Below are 22,341 nucleotides of genomic sequence, written 5' to 3' on the forward strand. Positions count from 1 at the left end.
TTTTATCCAGGGTAAAGGTCATGACCTCAAGTAATTTACCTACTCAAACAACTGACCTTTGTGTGCGGACAGGAACTGATAGAAAGTGGGGGTTGTAAATGATTCTTTGTGTTCTCTGGGTTTCTATAGAGCTAGAATATTCATTCCACTCACGGCGCAATTCTGATTTAAAGTCAGCTCCAACCACACACTCAAACATTTAAGGTGTGGTGAACCATTTTCATGCTGACTAGATAAAAGAGTTTGTCAATAGTCAAGATAGACTTTGAGGTTGGATTTAGAATGTCTGGCCTGATATTTTGAGAAACCTAATTGTAAAAGCCTGAAATTTGAAACAAAGAGGTAAATAGATCGAGGTAAGGCACATAATTCCTTACATTTATATAGCGCTTTTCTGGACACTCAAAGCGCTTTACACATTGAGGGGAATCTCCTCATCCACCACCAGAGTGCAGCATCCACCTGGATGACACGACGGCAGCCATATTGCGCCAGACCGCACACCACACATCAGCTGATTGGTGGAGTGATGAAGCCAATATCGCTGAATTCACATGTGGCTTCAGCATCAACGCTTGAAGGAGGGTGTGTCTAAAGTTGTAACTTGCACCTGAACTATCATAGTAGGATGCATCGTTTGGGAAAAGAACGATGTAGTGACGAGTGTTTCCCAAAACCCGTAGCTTCTCTGTCGCAGATCCATCGTTTGAACCATGTTAGTTATAACGTAAAACGCCCATAAAGATGCTCTATACAGGGTGGAGTAACTACTTCTTTACAGAAGAACCCCATAATTTCTTTGTGCAAACTATATTGTTTTACACGCTCACGCATAAAAAAAATTTAAAAAATCCAATATATTAGTTTTGGTAAAAACATGGACTCATTTTTCATATTAATTGAATTATATGTAAATGGCACACATAGGGCCTATGTTTCCTTTACAAATATTATCGAGAACATTACTATTCTAATTTTATTATTCTAAAAGAAAAAATAATTTACAAAAGCTAACACGTATTCTAATATCATATAAAAATTATATAAATAATGAGGCTATTTATTAAGAAATGAAATGTAATATTTATTATTTATTAGGAAATGAAGAAAATCCTACTTTAATAATAATATTAATGATGATGATGATGAATGTTATTATTATTAAATAGTCTACTTTTACAATTTGACACATGCAAACCACTGCAGAAATGTTCTAACCAACAGGCCCATGTCATATACAGTACAGATACTTAATAAATAACCTACTATAAATTAAAAGCATTAACGTATGCTGCTGTTTTCACAAGCTTTGGAGACGTAACAAATTCCGCTTTTAAGTAATAGGTCACCTATAGCTTTCGTCATGAGCCACGGCTGTGTTCAAAATGACATCAATGTTTTCAAAGTGCACTGCGAAGAGAGCGCAATTGTAAACATGAAGATCGCTAAAACTGAACTCTGTAAAAATACTTTGAAAGCAAATTACACCTAAGAGAGATGATTTTAATGCTTGTTTTTTTTTTTTTTTTTTTTTTTTTAATAATTCCAAGTGTAGAATGTTCTAAACAAATAGAGCATAGGGGGGATAACTAGGAATAGAATGTAGCCAGGAACTGCTCCAAAGGTGTAGTTGCAAGCATACAAGTTTGCGACGCAGTTTGCGAATGTTCATTGGAACGATGGATTTGGTAAATGCTGTTTGTAACGACGCAACTTGCGACCATAGTTGGCTAACGATGATTTTCAGAAACGCACCCCTGATTGGCTGATGCTTCCATTGGCACTTGAAAAATTGAGAAATTCCCAACTTCTGCAGCGAGCGACACCGCTGAAGTGGCGCTGATGGATCCACAATTCTGTTCGGCAACGCTTGACGTCACCCATTCAAAGTAAAAAGCCTATTGGAAAGCATCGACGCAGATGCCCCATGTAAATGGGGTGTAATGGTATGAGGATGATTAGGAGGCCATAATGGACATAGGCCAGTGGGCAAATTTGACAGGATACCAGGGTTAAACCCCTACTCTTTTTCAAAGGACATCCTGGGACTTTTAAGGACCACAGAGAGTCAGGATGATAAGTGAGCAGTATGGAGTCCCCATCACTATACTAGGGCATTAGGATCGACACAGACCGTAGCTCTCTGTTGAGCATCCTCTGCTGGTCTCACTAACACCACTTCTGGCATCAACCTAGCTTTCCCATGTGGTCTCACAGCCCTGCTTAGCCCGGCAACCATTTGAGAGTTGCAGAGAGCTAGCTACCAGCTTAACATGCATGTCTGAAAGATGTATTTTAAAGAGCGTTTGGTCTGGAAAACATCTGCTGTGTTAAAAGATGTGATAAACTATTTTAAAAGGTCTGATTACATATATTAGCACACTGTAGTTAAGGTTTAGTGAAGCTTTACACAGTTTCTAGCATGTTTTTGAAGTTACTACTATGTTTGAGCATGTTGCTAACATGATTCTAGTTAGCATGGTGTTTTTGGTGTTTCAAAAAAATAGCAGAATAAATGTATATAAAGATAGATAGATCTTTTTTATTAGCTTCTTTATCGTAAACATCCTAAAAACATATTATATACATGTGTGATGAATAGAATGTTTGTAATGTATTAGGTTGCTAAGATGTTTCCTGTGTAATTCCTAACAGTGTTTACATATATTAGCATATTGGTGTTAAGGTTCAGTGAAACTTTAGAAAGTTTTCAGCATGTTGCTAGCATGATTCCTGCTAGCATGTTGTTATAGATCTGAAAATCTGACATAGAAAAATCTGACATAGGTAAATACGTTTGGTTTTATTCAAAGAGACAAAGTACAATTTGGACACTACAGATTCACACACTGCTCGATTCGGTGGGGTGTTTTACAGAGCTGTTTCTCTCACACATACATAAACACACACGTTCTTCAGTTCAGATGTCTGTCACCTTGTCCTACATCTTCACACACATTCTTGCCAGACATTTCTGCTTCAGATCTGAGAGAGAGAGAAAGACTTCAAGAAAAACTGAAACTTAACCAGGTGGCAATGTGTGTTATTAAATATTGTGTATGAATAGATGAATGTTAAATGTAGGCTGTAAGTACATTTATTATTGTTTGGAATGTTTTGTTAAAATGGGTGCATAGCATGATTTTTGCTATAGAGGCGCGATTAGGTTTCGTGTAAAGGTTTAATTAATTTGTAAATAATGAATGATTTATTTTCATATGCTGTATGAAGTTGCATATAAAAGATGCAATTTGTTGATATATATATACAAATAATAACTTGACTTATAGTTGATCATTTGGTATCAGAAGTGGCTAATATGAAAGGTAAAGGCCTCTAGATTACGCTTATTTTACTAAAAAAAAAAAATAAAGATCATGCTTTGATTTTAAATTATTTAATTAGGACAGTAAGATCTGACTTTGCTTAGACAAAAGTCTTGTCACTTAACAGACTGGGATGCAGTTCGACCTTCTGCATCTTTTCTAAATGATCAGCTATAGAGGTCATCTTATTATTAGTTGCTCTTACAACGGATCAATGACAAGACTTTTGCCAGGTAATGTACATTATAATACATTACATTTGTTCCCTTACTTTGTGTCTTTAAACACAAACTTACTGGATACTCTGAAATATAAATATAACCATTTAATTGCAGTGTGTACAGGAATTCTATTAGAATTTTAAAGAAATCTTTTATAATTTCTATTGTTAAATCCTACTCCATTTTAATGGATCTCAGTAGAACACAATGTCTTTTTTTATTTTATTTTTTTTTATGACATATCATTATTTTTCTGAGTAATACCCTTTACTGTTCACTAGCAAACATCATTCCAATATACAGTTGAAGTCAGAATTATTAGCCCCCCTTTGAATTTTTTTTCTTTTTTTTTATATATTTCCCAAATGTTTAACAGAGCAAGGAAAATTTCACAGTATGTCTGATACTGCTTTTTCATACGGAGAAAGTATATTTACTTCCGATAGTCTACAGAACAAACCATCGTTATACAATAACTTGCCTAATTACCCTAAGTTGCCTGTTTAACCTAGTTAACCTAGTTAAGCCTTTAAATGTCACTTTAAGCTGTATAGAACTGTCTTGAAAAAAAGCTAGTCAAATAATATTTACATGGCAATGATAAAATAAATCAGTTATTAGAAATGAGTTATTAAAACTATTATGTTTAGAAATGTGTTGAAAAAATATTTTCTCTGTTAAACAGAAATTGGGGAATAAAATAAACAGGGGGGCTAATAATTCAAAGCGGCTAATAATTCTGACTTCAACTGTATGTAAAATTAAGATAAATTATAGTCAATGTCTTACAGAAGCCCAAAGGATTAAAAAAAACTTCTAAAATTTAGGATAGAACTAAACTTTGAACTCCGAAAATTAAGTCAAATTTCCCACTAATAATTAAAACTTCATTTGTCGAAATTGTCAGTTTATTTTGTTATCTTGCAAATTTCTTGCAGTTCTTATATTTGAGTTTAACTGTATATTGTGATATATTTATTTTGAGTTTATATTTAACAATTCACATTTTTTCCAGAAATAAATAGATAAACTCAAACTGTTTACTAGCAATTGTGGGATGTAAATTTGTAATTCTGAGAAGCAAATTGTTTTTGTTAGTCATTCATTTTCCTTCTGCTTAGTCCCTTTATTCATCAGGGGTGGCCACAGCTGAATGAACTTCCAACTTATCCAGCATATATTTTACACAGCGAAGGCCCTTCTAGCTGCAATCCAGAACTGGGAAACATCCATACATACTCGTTCTCACACATACATACACTACGGCCAATTTAGTTTATTCAGTTCACCTGTACCACACGTCTTTGGACTGTGGGAGAAACCGGAGCACCCAAAAAAACCCACGCCAACATGTGAAGAACATGCAAACTCCACAAAGAAATGCCAACTGACCCAGCCGGGACTCGAACCAACGACCTTCTTGCTGTGAGCCGACAGTGCTAGCCACTGAGCCACTGTGTTTATTATTACACTGTGTGTTATTATTACTATTATTCAGTCACAGAAACAAGCTTCCATCATATCTAATATAAACCTTCACTCGCTCACATTTCTTTCGGCTTTGATTTATCACAACAGTGGAATGAACCACCTATTACTCTGGGATTTGTTTTACCCAGCAGATGCCCTTCAAGACACACTAATATAAGCCCTATTGCAATAATATAAAAAGGCCTGCAATATCAGTTCATGTCTTGACATTTCAGTGCATTTCTGCTTCATCAGCTTATGTCCGACTTCACACAGTTGTAGCTGAGCATGCTTGTGTGGTCAGCAAACAAGGAGCCGCATGTGGCCTTAAATGACTGGAGATTCTCAAGAACTAACCAAACACGATCAACAGTCTCAGGCGGTTCAGTTCACCGCTGGAGACGCTCTAATCAGGTGTCTGTCTGCAACCTGTTTCATCTTCCATTTCTGTCTGGCACAACACAACACACACTTCACCATCATTAAAACTGACCCTAGACATCATTAGTCTGGTAGGAACAGTGTTTAAACAGGATCACATACACACAAGTACCCACACACACATGCATGCAGATCCTTTAATGAGCTGACCTGTGTGTGTGTGTTTGAGAGGGAATGATAAAGCAGATCTTACGCTTTTAACCACAGACTGACATAAATAACCCAGAATAATTACCTCAGAAGAGTGACACGGTGGCTCAGTGGTCAGCACTGTTGCCTCACAGCTAGAAGGTTGCTGGTTGATTCCCGGCTGTGCCAGTTGGCATTTCTGTGTGGAGTTTGCATGTTCTCCCAGTGTTGGCGAGGGTTTCCTTCGAGTGCTCCGGTTTCCCCCATAGTCCAAAGAGTTGAATTGAATAAACTAAATTGGCCTTAGTGTATGAGAGTGTATGGATGTTTCCCAGTACTGGGTTGCAGATGGAAGAACATCCGCTGTGTAAAACATATGTTTGATAAGTTGGCGGTTCTTTCCGCTGTGGCGACCACTGATTAATAAAGGGACTAAGCCGAAGGAAATGAGTGAATAAAGGAATTACCTCAGAAACATTAAGGAAGATATTATTGGTAAAGATAATGACTTTTATTACATTTTTAATAGTTTAATGTGATATATTGTCTGTATTAATATTGTAAACTATAATTTAAATCTTAAAAAGTTATTTTTAAACTATTTTTCTATTTTTTAAGCTATTTTTTCAAACTGTTTACGTTCATAACAACTTCTCAGTTTTTTATTTAATTCAAATTAAATAAGTAAGTGCAATAATAAAGCATGGCAACATTTAAAACGTTTTCCATATAAGAAGATAAGCTGTGAATTAAAAAAAATCTATGGTTTTATTTAAATAACATGATAATAGGGTTTTTAAATATTTTATTATATCATTTGTTTGCTGTCAGTATTAGATTGGTTGATATTGTGCAGCTCACTTTTGGAAAAGGTGATTCTCCTCATCCGACCGCAGACTTCTGCTGTATGTCTCTCATACCAGCGGTGACTGTCCACACAGTATCTGTCGAAAACAAACAAAATATTAATAATACAAAACTACTGTATGCAGGCCCGTTGCCAGGGGGGTTCGCATGGTTCAGAAGAGCCACCCTTCACTGACAAAGGTCCAGAATTTGTTCCATGAGATCATTTGTCCTATTTTGTCTGCGATGACACCATAAATAGTGAAAATAATCAATTGAAAAAGGCTTTAAGACCAAAAGCGGAATACTTTGTTAGCGGTCACTTCAGCTAATCAGTTTTGCCAAATGCTAACAACAACTTTAACAGATCACAATTTTTTCTATTGATATATGATGTAATAAATTTGTATCTTAAAAACAGGTATTTATTCATATTTCTTTATTCTAAATCTTTAGGAAATTTTTTGGTACATCAAAAAGTGTGGCTATAATGAGCATCTGACAAGTTCAGCTAAAAACAATGCCTAAAATGCCAATAAAATGCAAAATTCTAATCTTATATTTAAATAGAAAATGAGGCGTATAACTGCAAAAATGTCTAACTTTTGAGAAAAAAAAGAACCACCCTGTTCATTAGGCTGGCTACAGGCCTGTGCAAAATTACAGTCTAACACTCTCAGGCTACCCATTTTATAACCAAACCTGGGTAATTGACATGCACTGTAAAAAAAATATCCATCAATTAACATTTTCTGCAATTTGTGATTCTCAGGTGTTTTCCGTATACAGTATTTACAGTTATGATATGCTCTGACAACTTTTGCAATTCTGTGGGGGAAACCAGAGTACCTGGAGGAAACCCACGCCAACTCCACACAGAAATGCCAACTGACCCAGCCGAGGCTCAAACTTGTGACCTTCCTGCTGTGAGGCGACAGCACTACCCACTGCGCCACCACTTTGCCCATGAATGAAAATTAAAAAAATTAATAGTAGTTCTAGTAATAGTAGCAATATTAATAGCAGAATGGATAAATTAGCATTTAATCAAATTGACACAATGCATTGGGTTAAATTCTATAACCCAATGCATTAGGTTAAAATAATGCATAGTTGGAAAGGTGCTTTAATAACCTATAGTTGAGTTATATGTCGGAGTATTTTTAACCCAACTACTTTAACTGAGATGCATACAGTATATTGTTATAAATAAAAATGTCCCTGTTTCTTAAATGTGCAGTTTTTGGAAAAATAAAAATGATAGTTGAAATATGCTAAAGATCTGCATAAATCAAAATATAATTTTACAACTACTCGAATTTATATCTTATATTGCCCTGGACTAATTTCTCAATTATTTTTTTAAGCATACGCAGTTGTTTTGATAAATGTTCTTTAGTAGAAAAATGGAATTATTCTGCAAAATATACAGTCAAGTCCGAAATTATTCATACCAATTCTGATTAAAGCTTTAGTTCAAGTGTAAATAATACGGTCTGTGTGGATCCTAAAGCCCCAATATATTCAAGGGGACTCTATATGTCAGGACACTGGCTTGATCTTTCTCCTTTTTCTCTCTCTCCCTGCTTTTCATTCTTGCAGTGTGCACTCAGCTGATCATTATTACTGATCAGTGCGCACACAGCTTGCTGCACCTGTCACTGGTCTCCTCTAATTTCCTTGACTATTTAAGCTCTCCCTTTTCCACTTTCTAGTCGCTAGTGTGTCCTGTCATGATTCAGGCTATCTCGCTGCTATCTTGTCTTGATTCCTGTCGTTATCAGTCATTACTTTATGTCCTGATTCTGTTTTTCTCTTCTGCCCAGTTTTTGCTCGGTTGCCTGTGTTTTTTCTGTTTATTTTTGGATTCGCCCCGACCAGCCACCTACCTTCGACTTCGCCTGCCTGACGCCGAGTTTGACTGTCCTCCGTTGTTCCTCCTGCCTCCCGATCGATGCCCGCCTGCCTGACCTCTCTCATGCCCGCCGATTTGGACACTGGTTGCCTACTTCCCATTCGCCCTCGCTGAGCAATCTCTTCACCTTTCATTTCAGTTGAGTCACGAGCTTTGGCTCGTCATCGTTTTGAACAATAAATAAATAAATCCTTGTGTTAACCGCATTTGCGTTTGGATCCTTCTCTCGGGGTGTGACACTATACTGCTCAGTGAGTATTATATTTCAAATGAGACATTAAAGGAGGTCTTTGGTTGTTAAAAATCCCAGGATGTCCTTCGAAAAACTAGCAGGGGTTTAACCTTGGCATCCTGGCCAAATTTGCTCACTGGTCTCTGTCCATCATGGCTCCCTAACCATCCCCATATCATGATTGGCTTCATCCCTCTACCTGTGGTGCAATATGGCTGCTGCTGCACTCTGGTGGTGGATGAGGAGATTCCCCCCTAAGTGTAAAGCACTTTGAGTGTCCAGAAAAGCGCTATATAAATGTAAGGAATTATTATTATTATAATTTTTATAAGATTTTTTTTCACAATGATGCATCTTGTAAATCATCTTATGATCTTTTGCTAATTCTGGCTAAATAAAAGTAACTTTAAGGGCTGATTCATACTTCTGTGTCAAGCGCACCCATATGATCCAACGTAGCCTTTGCGCGGTCACGTAGCCTTCGCCAACGCTGACGTGCACGTCTCAAAAAATGTAACTACACATCACAGCGACATTTAGCGCAAGCTCTGTGATTGGTCGGCTTTGTAGCACCGACGAGTGTGGGTGGGGTTGAGAGCAAACCCATTGTAGCGAGTGTTTACAAGTGTCGAATCCTGTGAAGGAGCTTCAGATGAAAACTTTTGTTTTGTGTTTACCTTATGATTAAAGTTGTTGCACATATGCTGGCTCCCGCCACTGACTGAGCTAGTTTAAGCTACAGTACTTGTACATTAATGTAGCATTTAGAAAAAACAAAACATCAGTGAAGAAACTCGACACAGAGGAACGCAAAAAAACCTCACTGCCAGCTAACGTATTGGAAGTGTTATTGCAGAGCAACACAAAGAGCGTGCAGAAGTAGAAATGCATGGCAACGCGCAAGGCATGCGCCGTGGGTCACACCGATCACTCGAGGCAGAAGTATTAACCAGGCTAAAGTCAGAATTTACCAGGGCTATAAATAATTTAAGGCTTGACTGTATATTACTCTGAATATTACTGCTTCTCTGAACTGATTTATATAGAACTGTTGAATTAATGTACAGTATTTAAGGTATTTAAGGGTGACACGGTGGCTCAGTAGTTAGCTGGGTCCGTTGGCGTTTCTGTGGAGTTTGCATGTTCTCCCTGTGTTCTCGAGGGTTTCCTCCGAGTGCTCCAGTTTCCCCCACAGTCCAAAGACATGCAGTACAGGTGAACTGAAAAAATTAAAATGGCCGCAGTGTATGTGTGTGGATGAGTGTGTATGGATGTTTCCCAGTACTGGGTTGCAGCTGGAAGGGCATCCACTGTGTAAAACATATGCTGGAATAGTTGGTGGTTCATTCCGCTGTGGCGACCCTTGATGAATAAAGGAACTAAGCCGAAGGAAAATGAATGAATGAATTAATTTAAGGCAAGTATTTTACAAGAAACCAGGGGCGTCGCTAGACCAAATTCACTGGGGCACGTGCCCCAGTGAAAATCTCCAGTGCCCCAGTAAATGCATTGAGATATGATTTACTTCATATGCAAGTGTATTTATTAAGAGTAATTCCGAAATAAAGACGTTATTCTCTATGCGCAACCGAACCAACGCTGGTGAAGGCAATGTAATCAAAAAGCAAACTGACGCATCTCCGCGTGTGCGCAGAGAACACACGCGCCTCTCGCACGCGCGCGCTGCTCTTCTTCTGCGAGTCCTGGTAGTTAACATGCGCGCCAAAAAAGCAGGCTGCTTGTTACGCGCCGCTCATGCGTTGTAAAACCAGCGTAACAGCCTTTTTTGTTTTGCAAGTGGACAAAACTAAAGTTTAAACAATATGATTGTGATCTTACTAAGCAAGCCTCCTGATAGATTTATTTTGTATGAAGCAAAATGGAGGGATGAGGAGTCAGGGAGGTAAGACTTAACAAACCTAATTATCTGCCATGTGTCAAGTCTACAAAAGATAATCCTATAACACATCTTTTTTTTTTTGTATTTTATTGAATTGTCTATAGAATGTCATTCAAATGAAATTAATATTTATGCAAAAGTAATTTCTTAAATGATCTTAGCATCACTCCAGTTGTCTTAACATTGTTTTCCAGTTACATTAAAAATTATTTTGAAGAATAATTGTATAATAATAAGAATACTTTTATTTATAATAAATATAATATAAATATGTATATTATATTTATTATAAATAAAAGTATTCTTATTATTATATAATTATTCTTCAAAATATTAGTGAATAATAGTGTATTTATATATATATATATATATATATATATATATATATATGGGGGAAGGGGGTACGTGCCCCAGTAGAGCTTTATGTCTAGCAACGCCCCTGCAAGAAACTGACTTAAAAATGAACAGTAATCTCTTACTTTACTTTTTCAGCTGAAAAGTAATTTAATTACAGTAACTACAGTAGTTACTTTGTAAATAATTGCACCTAACACAGCTTTGGGAGTCCTCAGTAATATGCATGTGTATTATTCCTGCCTGTTGTGCGTCCTGCGGAGGGTGTAAACAGCTGTGGTGCAGTGCCGTACCGCTGTAAAGCTGCTGCTCGGTGGCTGAATCCTCTGCACACACACTGAGAGTAAAACTTGCACAGCTCAAACACACACGGCTGCAGCTTCACCGAGCTGATGGTCGCCCTGCCCCACGACAGCTCCTCTTCGGGGGTCTCCTTCAGGTCCTCTTTCTCACTTCCTTGATGAAGCAGCTCTCTTCTCCATGGGCATCCTGTCACACGAAATAATATCATCTCAAAAAAGACTGAGGGACAGAAAGAGCTGCGAGTACCAGAAGATGAAAGAACGCAGAAGATGAAAGAATGTCATGTATTTTTGAGGAGGAACATTTTCGCAGCACGTTGATAGATAAAGGAAAGTGTGTCCTTGTTCTGCTGGTTGTATGTGATAATTAGATTTTTTTAATGTGAATATTTTATTCATTATTTGCAGAGAATGTAAGCCATTTATAAGCTGACTCGCTAGAGAGATGCCATAAAAGTAAAGCTTGGTCTTCTTTTAAAATATTTCTTACTGGTTAAGCTTTGCAATTCTATCAATTTTCATTGTAGAATTTTCTTTTGGGATGCCATATCATAATGTCTGTGGGAAACAATGTGGAGAAAAGTTATTTTATTTTAAATAATTCATACATGACGTGAATAATCTAAATTAATTACAATTATTTTAAAATATAAAGATAGGAACAACACAACAATATTATCTTTTGGGATGCCATATCAGATGTCAGTGGAAATGTATAAAGAAAAAAAAAAAGTAAATAATTTTTTTAATAATTCATACATAATTAAAAAATAATAATAATGGCATTAATGCAATTCTAAAATAATTATAAAAATATATATTAAAACAAGAATATGAATAATTTGGGAGATTTTCTTTTGGGATACCATATCAGATGTCTGTGGAAATGTTTGGAGATATAAAAAATAAGGAAGTTAATTTTTAAATAATTCATAGATCATTATAATAAAATAAAATAATGACAGAAATACTATTCTAAAATAATTATAAAATAATAATAACACAAGAATATAAATAATTTTGGGATTTTTTGGGGATGTCATATCAGATGTCAGTGAAAATGTTTAGAAAAACAGCCTTTAAAATTATTATTATTATTATTATTATATTATTTTTTACTTATTCATACATAATTTGAATAAAATAAATTCTACATTTCTAAAATAATTATAAATATAGTTGGTCAGAATTATTAGCCCCCCTGAATTATTAGGCCCCACTTCTATACATCTTAGTGACATTTAAAGGCGTAACTAGGTTAATTAGGTTAACTAGGCAGGTTAGGGTAATTAGGCAAGTTATTGTATAATGATGGTTTGTTCTGTAGACTGTCGAAAAAAAATATTGCTTAAAGGGGTTAATAATTTTGACGTTAAAATGTTTTTCTACAAATTAAAAACTGCTTTTATTTAAGCCAAAATAAGACTTTCTCCAGAAGAATAAAAATACTATCAGACATACTGTGAAATTTCCTTGCTCTATTAAACATAATTTTGGAAATATTTAAAAAAGAAAAAGAAAATTCAAAAGGGGGCTAATAATTCTAACTTCAACTGCATATCAAAACAAGAATATGAATAATTTGCGAGATTTTTGGGGGGATTCCATATCATGATGTCTGTGGAAATGTTTAGAGAAAATAAAAAAATAAAAAACTTTTTTTTTTAAATAATTCATACATAATTAGAATAAAATAAATTCTAAAATTCTAAAATAATTATAAAAATATTAACACAAGCATATGAATAATTTGGTAGATTTTCTTTTATGATGCCATATCAGATGTCAGTGGAAATGTTTGGAGAGAAAAAAAGTTAATTTTTAAATAACTCATGCATAATTTAAATAAAATAAAATATTGCCATAAATGCAATTATAAATTAATTATAAAATAATAATAACACAAGAATATAAATAATTTTGGGGATTTTCTTTTGGGATGCCATATCAGATGTCAGTAGAAATGTTTAGAGAAAAGGCATAAACAATTTTATTGTTTTTTTATTTTTATAATTCATCCATAATTTGAATAAAATAAATTCTACAATTCTAAAATAATTATAAAAATATTAACACAAGCATATGAATAATTTGGTAGATTTTCTTTTAGGATGCCATATCAGATGTCAGTGGAAATGTATGAATAAACAAAAAAAGTAAATACATTTTTTAATAAATCATGTATAATTTTAATAAAATAAAATAATGTCATAAATGCAATTTTAAAATAATTATAAATTAATAATAACCCAAGAATGTAAATAATTTTGGGTTGTTTTGTGTGTGTGTGTGTGTGTGTGTGTGGGGGGGGGGTCTTTAGAGAAATAGCATTACAAAATCAGAAAAATATTTATAAAATAATAATAACACAATTTCTAAAATACAATGAATGCCTTTTTGAGCAGAAATAAAAAAAAACAATTATTTTAAACTCGCAGGAGGGTTATATATGGGGGTCGGTGGCATCGAAAAACACGCAAACCCATGTGTGAAACATTTGTACAATTTATTCAAAGCATTGCAAAATCTAATGTGCCTTTTTTTATTTAAAAATATAATATGCATGCATCTCACAAATGTCAAATAAAATAATTCAATAATACAAGAAAACGATATGCTAATACACTGAAATAAATTCTTAATTGGATTTACTAAAAAAAAAAGTAAGGTAAGTGATGCAATCAATTTATATAGGCTGAATTTAAATAAACAAATTAAATTGAGTAATGTTCAACTTCATTTGTTTGTTTAAATTCAGCCCATATAAATTGTTTGCAACCATTTACCTTGAAAAATGAATACAATGAATAATTTTATAATAATATCCCAACAGGCTATTGACATATTACTCGAGTAAAAGAATAAGCGTCCAGTTACTGCGTGCAAATGATGGTCTTATTTATTGAGACCATAGATTGAGACTGGTGAAGAACTATAATTTCAGCCTCTGTGAATGTTAAAGAGCCCATATTATGGGTTTTTGAAAATGCCCTTCCATGTAGTGTGTAACACAGCTCTAAGTGAAGTGAAATATCCAGCTAAGGCTTAAATCTGTAAGTGGACAGTGTTTAAAACTATTGATTCATCTATAAAAGAGTCGACTCATAGTGCTTCAAACGAGTCGTCTTGATAACGAGTCATTAGGTGTTTCGCGATGATGCAGCTACGAAACACAAGTAGTTGGGCGCGCAAACCCGGGAGATTTGAAACCTGCGGCCCCGCCCACTAACAGAAAAAAAAGTCTCACACACACACAGAGACACACACCGACAGACACCGGTCGAATGAAGTCACGCTGTGCAGATGGATATTATTGAGTCTAATTAAAGAGGAAACCTCAGCATTATAGCCCAGCCTTGAGCAGTTCTGAGTGCTTCTGAAAACTATATGCTTTCAAAGAAGACTTCATCAGTTTGTTAAAGGAAGGATCAGTGAAGACTGTCTGAACATGGATCAGAGCATCATGGATCAGTTTCTACCCCCATTTCACCAGTGTAAGTACGTGCGATTAAAATTATTGCCTCGTTTACTCTATCTTGCAAATGATGTATTTAGTTGTGTTTTGTTACTTGTAACCGTGTGTGCTGTATCAGGTTAACTCTTTATATTCTCATATCGCGTGTAAAGCCACGTTGAAAACGCGACGCGTGCCGCTTTGATTACGGATCGTCAGCTGTTTACACACATGCAACAGTCAAGTAATGTGTGTGTGGGTGTGTGGGTGTCTCCCCGTGTGTGTAACGCACAGGTATTCGCGGATATAACTGAGCGCCGCGCCGCCTCAATTCAGCCGCTCATTTATGGACGCGCCGGCCCTGTGTGTGTGTGTCTCCTCGTGTGTGTAACGCACGGGTAGTCGCGGATATAACTGAGCGCCGCGCCGCCTCAATTCAGCCGCTCCTTTATGGACGCGCCGGCCCTGTGTGTGTGTGTGTGTGAAACGCACGGGTATTCGCGGATATAACCGAGCGCCGCGCCGCCTCAATTCAGCCGCTCATTTATGGACGCGCCGGCCCTGTGTGTGTGTGTGTGTCTCCTCGTGTGTGCAACGCACGGGTATTCGCGGATATAACTGAGCGCCGCGCCGCCTCAATTCAGCCGCTCCTTTATGGACGCGCCGGCCCTCTGTGTGTGTGTGTGTGTGTGTGTGTGTGTAACGCACGGGTATTCGCAGATATAACTGAGCGCCGCGCCCTCTCTATTCAGCCGCTCATTTATGGACGCGCAGGCCCTTTGTGTGTGTGTGTGTGTGAAAAGAGTAAGAAGACTGTGACTAGGAGGCTAGGAGATCTCCTCGCCAGTTCTTGGACTTTTTGCTCAATAAAATAGTTCGTCGTCAGTATTTTCTAGTCCATCGTCTGTGTTTACATTCACCCACTGGCAGCCAAAATCCACTGTGAAGCGTGTATGCACTGTGACTACTTTTATATTGTAGATTAGCAGCTGGGTATTTCACTCTGTCTCGCGCTGAAGCCTGTCAGTGTCGTCAACCAATCGCAGCAGGCTGTCATCGGTCCAATCAGCGCAGATTAGCTTCGCGCTGAGGATGGGTTTGGGAACAAATGAATCGCTGAACGATTCATATGGGAGTCGCTGGGATAATTAGGTAAAAATAAATGCAGATTATAAGACCATCAAAGTGTTGTTTGACCTTGCATGCACATTAGACTGTTGTTGGAGACCCTTACAACCTAAATATGACCCTATTTCATCTATAATATGGGCTCTTTAATTTGCATTAGCTTGTAGTGACATCTAGTGGCCACATCTATATTAATGTGCCGGATTAAATGTCCACTCGAGGGTCGATGAGGGCTCTCATTGTCTCTCCATGTCTTCCGCTGTGAATGAGGGCACCTGTATGGAGAGCTGTTGACATGGACAGCAGGTAAAAGCCTCTCAGACGTGTGATTCATGTCTCTCTGTCTCTCTCGCATATACTGTGACCGCTGTGTTCTGAGTCTGACTCGATGAGACAGACGCAAGTGTGTATATTGATTTTTAATGTGCTTTTAACCTTGCCTGACCCCGCCAAATCACAACAATCTCCCGGGAAAATAATGGAGCGTTGCTATGGACACTATCAGCGGCTCCGTACTGACTCCATTCAAATCAAATCATTGGCATGGCAACAATAAAATTAACCCTGCCCGGGCACCGCTGTGCCGCCGCTGCCGCTTGAACGGAAGAAAAGGTCACAATGTCACATTCCAGCGTGTGCGCGTCAGCTAGTCATGTGAATAGATATCTTTAATTTATTTAAACAACCGTAATAACTACGCACAATGTTCTTACTATGTTGTAGCGTAATATCTTCATTGTGTATAGTTCATTGTGTTTTGATCCTCCATTTTCTTTTCGTATTCATTACAGTATAGTATTATTTAAAAGTGACCTGGGATGCGGGGAAAATATTCTTTGGGGTCTTAACGAAGTCATTTAATTGCTTTGGTTAGTTATCAGTGGTAGTGTGGATAGATTGTTTACCATGTAAAAAACGCCTCAATTCACAACGACCTGTTCTCTTTGAATAGGTAAACCAGCCTGACCTGATGTGGAAGACATTGGTGAATAAAGTTGTTTTAATCTTTTTTTTTTTTTGGTCATTTTGGCACACAAAGTGTTATTGGAGCTTTATATAATTACAATTCAATTACAAAAACCACTATATAATTACAATAACCTATAACATATAATTACAAAAACCACTGCACTCACATGGATTGTTTTGACAATACTTTTGGCTCCTTTTCTGGGTGGTTGGAGAGCTCTCGGATTTCATCTAAAATGTTTTAATTTGTGTTCTGAAGAACGACGGAATTTGGTGCTCTGAGTGTCTGTAATGTAAAAATAAAAAATAAAACATCACATAAACGTGCATTGCTTGTTTTTTACCACTAGAGGGCCCTGTGGAACTAAAGGCAGATTCTATTCAGATATGACGGGGTTCGGGTGGGTTCGAAAGACCCACCCCCCACTGACAAAGTCCAGAATTTGGCCTCTATATCAGCTCATTTGTCCCATTTTTACAGTATTCCATCATGCATTGTGAAAATAACCGATGGAAGACGGCTTTAAGACAAACTAAATTTTTAATTATTCAAATTTACAAATTCCGACCTGGCCAGTTTGTTATTTACCTACAAGCTACAGTTTTTAATGCTTTTAGCTGTTTTTTGATTAGTTATAACATTTTTATAACATATTTTTTATTGATGCATGATAATAAATTTGTATTTTAAAAATAAGGATTTATTTATTTAATAGATTTTTTATTCTACTTTTTTTGTAATTCTAATATCTTAACATCATTTATAAAATTGTATTAAATTACAGTTTAAACGTACATTTCTAATTAAGCACTTTGTGGTAAAATAGTATGATAAGCACTTTGTTGCATCAAAAAGTGTGGTTATGATGACCATCCGACAAGCTAATGCAGCAAAAATTAGTGCTTAAAATATCACTAAAATGCAGTATTTGAACCACATGATTTAATAGAAAGGGAAGAAGGAGAATAGAAGGAGAATAACTGCAAAAAGGACTGCACAGTGGCGCAGTGGGTAGCACTGTCGCCTCACAGCAAGAAGGTCGCTGTGTCAAGCCTCGGCTGGGTCAGTTGGCATCTTAGTGTGGAGTTTGCTTGTTCTCTTCACGTTTGTGTGGTTTTTCTCGGGGGCTCCGGTTTCCCCCACAGTTTAAATGCATGCGGTACAGGTGAATTGGGGAAGCTAAATTGGCCGTAGTGTATGCGTGTGAGTGGGAGTGTATGGGTGTTTCGCAGTGATGGGTTGCAGCTGGAATGGCATCCGCTGCGTAAAACATATGCTGGATAAGCTGGCGGTTCATTCCGCTGTAGCAACCCCAGATTAATAAAGAGACAAAGTCGAAAAGAAAATGAATGAATGAACTGAAAAAAGCTTCACTTACTGAGAAAAAAAGAACTGTGTTTTTTTTCACTTTCAATAGGCTGGCTATGGGCCTGTATACTGCAAATATTTAAACACAAAAACTCATTAAATAAATTTTTGTCAGTGTGTTTCAAATTCCACCGTTAGAAAAGTAGAAAGTCACATCTTGTACAACTCCAATGAACAGCCAATAATTTTCTTTTTTAAATGGATTTTTCAATTTTTCTTTCTTTGTTTACATCAATTAATGAAATTATACTTTAATGTCAATGCAACTAATATAAATCAATGCTTCAGAAGTATTTGGATAATTAGGGGAGAGCAGGGCACATAGCTTGGTTTTGGCCAAAAAATTAACAAAGTAATGGGGTTAGCCAAACCATATTTTTTTACCAACAACACACAAGCCTCTCCTACAAATGAGCACTGGTCGTTTGATCACCAGACCTGCGGTTTCTGTGCAGTATTGCCAAAAGTCCCAGGAGTAAATATGTTACTATTTACCCCACCTGTGGGGCAAGTTGTAACAGACAGAGGGTTAGTTGTAACACATGCTTATAAAGTCAAATTTCACACAATTAATTTAAATTCAGTTTACTTTAAATAGTATATTTTCTCAGTACTTAACTCAATTTTTTTATTCTGCATAGCACAGTATGTTTATTTATTTATCTAGTGGATAAACACATTTGCATCTATATCCATTATTATACAATGCATTTATTTGCATTATTAGCAATAAAAAATTTTCTAATAAATTTTTCTAATAAAAAAAACATTTTTATTTAAAAAGTTCCCAATATTAAACTCAAAATTCAAAAATGATTTTGTTAGTTTAATTGGTGTCCAACAGTGTGTGGCTAATTTGTAACATCCTGTTACAACTAACCCTGCTGTGTCTTGTTTTCTTTAAAACTGGCTAGCAGTCACTGTGTTTTTTACATGTTTTCTAAATGGTTCTGTCTTTTAGCCTATAGAAGACGGTAATCACAACAATATAAGATTTTAATGACATACTTTCACAGATTTTATTTTAATAAAAAATGTTGATAGTAAAAGAAAACACTTTTATGCTGCAAAAATAGTTCCTCCTGTGTTTCTTATCTAAATTTCGCCAAACTTTTTCAATAATCGGCAGAAAGATGTCTGCTGATACTGTGGTGAAAACCTCGGAAGCATGCCACTGGTAACCCTGAGCAAATACCTAAAAACTCAGTGCTACATCTTACCCCGCGTTACTTTGTGCCCTGCGCTCCCCTAGTTTATGTTAACTAATACTGTAAACTAATGTTTACAAACTGAAGCTTACTTCCAATATTTATAGTTTTAAAAACTTCCAACCAGCTCCCCCCCCCCCCCCCCCCCCCCCCCCAAACTGTCATTATACACAACAAAAAATAGTAAGAGCGTCTTAATGTTAGTTTTGTTTATCAGATTGTTTTGTTGATTTATTTTTCACACATTGCCCAGTTTGCCAAACCTTTTTTATGAAGACTATATGCACACTTGATCCATTCTTGCCTCATCCCTGGGTTGTGAGTGTGTGTGTTTGTGTAAGTGTGTGTGGTGATGGTGAGTCTTGCCTGGTTTTTCAGTATAAGATGCTTTAGTGAGCTGCTGGATGCTTGTTGTGGTTGTTCGTCTCAAAGTTGGCAGTGGAAATGCCGTGGTCATCCTGGGAGTGCTGGCTTCAGTCACAGGTCTGGATTTTGTTGATGTCATCATGATATCAGGGGTTGGATGGGTTGTCCCAGCAGTTGTAAGATCACTAGTTGGTGTGGTTGGCATAGGAACAGTTGTAGTGGCTGTTACAGTGGCAGAAGTTGGAAGAGCTGCTATAGGGGTTGATGATGTCACTGTTGCATCAGTGTTTGTCAATGGCAGGTTGCTAGCTGATACTGTAAAAATGAAAAAATAAAAATAAAATCAAGCTGATTAAAACTTTTTGGCATTGTAAATAAATTTACCATGGAATTAAATTACTTCTTATGATTAAAAGTTTTATGAGATAAAGCAGTATTTATTATAAATGATATATCCCTGCACATTGAACAAATCATGAATTAGCATTTTTCTAGCATGAATGAGCATTTTGCTATTGTGCTTTTGACAGTAAACTAAAAAAATCAGCACACTGACAGAAAACAATTTATTAAAACCACAATGTTACGACCAAAAGGTCTGTGGATGTGTGAATATTATACATTCTTTACTTGCTGTCATGTTTTTACTATTTTGGCACGTTTCCACTGAGTGATTGGGTACGGTTCAGTGCACTTTTATGGCCGTGTCCACTGTCAAAGGGTATTAAAAAGCAAACCGTACCGTACCACTTTTTTGGGTACCTTTTGCAAAGGGTACCTTTCACAACAAAAGGGTACTAAAAGGCAGAGCTAGATGTGCAGCTGAACGCTATTGGTGTACAGAGAAACATCACTCGCTTGTGGACAAGCAAAAGAATTAAAACAAAGGAACGGCCATTTTTAACACAGCTGAGACATTACACCGTTATGATATATACGTATAATAACAGGCCATGGCCAACCCGGGCTCAAACAAACCTTGTCTTCGTCTTGATGAACAGACACAAAGTAAAGAAGAACAAAATCTGTTGCATCTTATTGTTGTTTTACAAGCCCGTCTAAAAGTGCGAGCGGTTTCACTTTCCTCAGAGAGCTTGCGATCGCGTCTATTTTTGAAATAACTAACTACTTGAGCTGATGATAATAACGGGCGCTTGATTATTGAAGTGCTTTTGACATCCGATCCTTTTAGAAACGGACAAACGCGAGAGTGAAGTGCGAAAAAACAAAGGAGAAGCCAAAAAAACCCCCAAATGATTCCTTCAGCAACTTAAAACATGACCAGTCTGCTATGTATAGCTATTATCATCACCTTTTGGACTATCATGAACTCGCAATGACGGAATTACTTTCTAACAGAGGTTACATGTGCTGGTGAAGATTATAGACATATGAGAGGTTTGCACTGACTGTGGGCTATATTTTGCGTGTTGTTTTTGAACCCTAATAAGGACTAAATGTATGTTGTGTGTAGTTTTTCTGTAATTGGTAACATATCAGAGACTGTAAGGGGCTGTATGTGTTCATATGTGTTGCATTTACTTATTTATTTTATATAATTGCAAACATTACAGTATGCTATTTCGCACACGCATCATTGATCTGCAGTTATAATCAAATCATGTTCATAGAAAGGTTAGTAATGAACATTTATAAACAAGTATTTATGTGTATAAAGCATCTGTTTTGTGAGAAGTGCTTCTCATATGATATGTGAACGACCCATACAGCTTTACTTTGACATTTCCTTGAGTGAGAATAATGTCGACTGCAACTTTCAGGCTGTACACCACACCCACCATTGGTACCTTTTTGGCAGTGGAAACTCAAGCCTGATAAAGGTGAGCCGTACCAAACCACTCAGTGGAAATGGGCCATGAGCTCCGTTCCCACTTCAGTCAGTAGAAATACACAAAAAAGGTTTCCAAAAAATGTTTGGAGGTCTCTTATTGGCACAGTTTCGATATGTATATACTGTATCTCCATAAAGAGGTGGATTCTTCTACTATAGTTAAGATCTGTTTTTATTCCACTCTTTGTATAGTCTACCAGTCAAAGTTAATTGTAACTGAACTTTAAATGTAGAAGAAGTTATATAGGGTATAAATATATCATCTTTGTAATTTACAGTTTGAAAGTATTCACCCCTTCCATAAATGTTGAAATTTGAATGATTTGAACATTGGTAAGGGAAGGTCTGAAGCACCACCATACAAGGTGCGTGAACAAAATGCAAATATAGTAAAATAAAGGAAACTCCAGCAACACCTGTAATAAAAGTAGAAAATTTGAATACAATCTCTTGAATTTAAAGTGTTGCCAGAGTTCTCTACTTTTTCCAATAATCTAAACATAGAAAGATTAAAGACTTTGTCGGTCAGACCAGTTAGAAAGGATTATAGTATTATGTTCCATTATATTCCAAGTTTTATAAATCAAGCGGAATAACTCAAATATTCAGATCAGCCTGAAACTCCTAAATACTGTAGTTAAGATACCTGTGCTCCTGTGGACATCTGTACTGGCAGTCCTGTGGGAGTCTGTACTGGCTTTAGGCCATTGCACCAGATCACTGTTGTTTGGAAGGTCATGCCACACTACTAAAGCAGAAATCTGATTGGTATATTCTCATTCTAGTGCTACATTCATACACAGTTTCATAAAAAAATTACAAGATAGCTTATAGTATCACAGCTGAAAACAGACACTAA

The 22,341-nt window shown here is 36.4% G+C and overlaps 1 protein-coding gene across 1 annotated transcript in view; it reads right to left on the reverse strand.

Moving 5' to 3' along the window:
• Positions 1 to 2,835: 2,835 nt before the first annotated feature.
• The window catches only part of LOC130237006 (HERV-H LTR-associating protein 1), a 31,654-nt gene continuing 12,148 nt past the window's right edge, over positions 2,836 to 22,341 (reverse strand). Inside the window, exons 11-15 of the mRNA XM_056467788.1 lie at positions 22,129 to 22,230; positions 19,631 to 19,945; positions 11,128 to 11,323; positions 6,449 to 6,531; positions 2,836 to 2,985 (exon numbers count right to left, since the gene is read on the reverse strand). Of these exons, the coding sequence (XP_056323763.1) occupies positions 2,942 to 2,985; positions 6,449 to 6,531; positions 11,128 to 11,323; positions 19,631 to 19,945; positions 22,129 to 22,230 (740 nt within the window). The 3' untranslated portion in view covers positions 2,836 to 2,941. The remainder of the gene's footprint in view (positions 2,986 to 6,448; positions 6,532 to 11,127; positions 11,324 to 19,630; positions 19,946 to 22,128; positions 22,231 to 22,341) is intronic.

This window comes from Danio aesculapii, chromosome 2, assembly GCF_903798145.1.
Source record: "Danio aesculapii chromosome 2, fDanAes4.1, whole genome shotgun sequence".
NCBI lineage: Eukaryota > Metazoa > Chordata > Actinopteri > Cypriniformes > Danionidae > Danio > Danio aesculapii.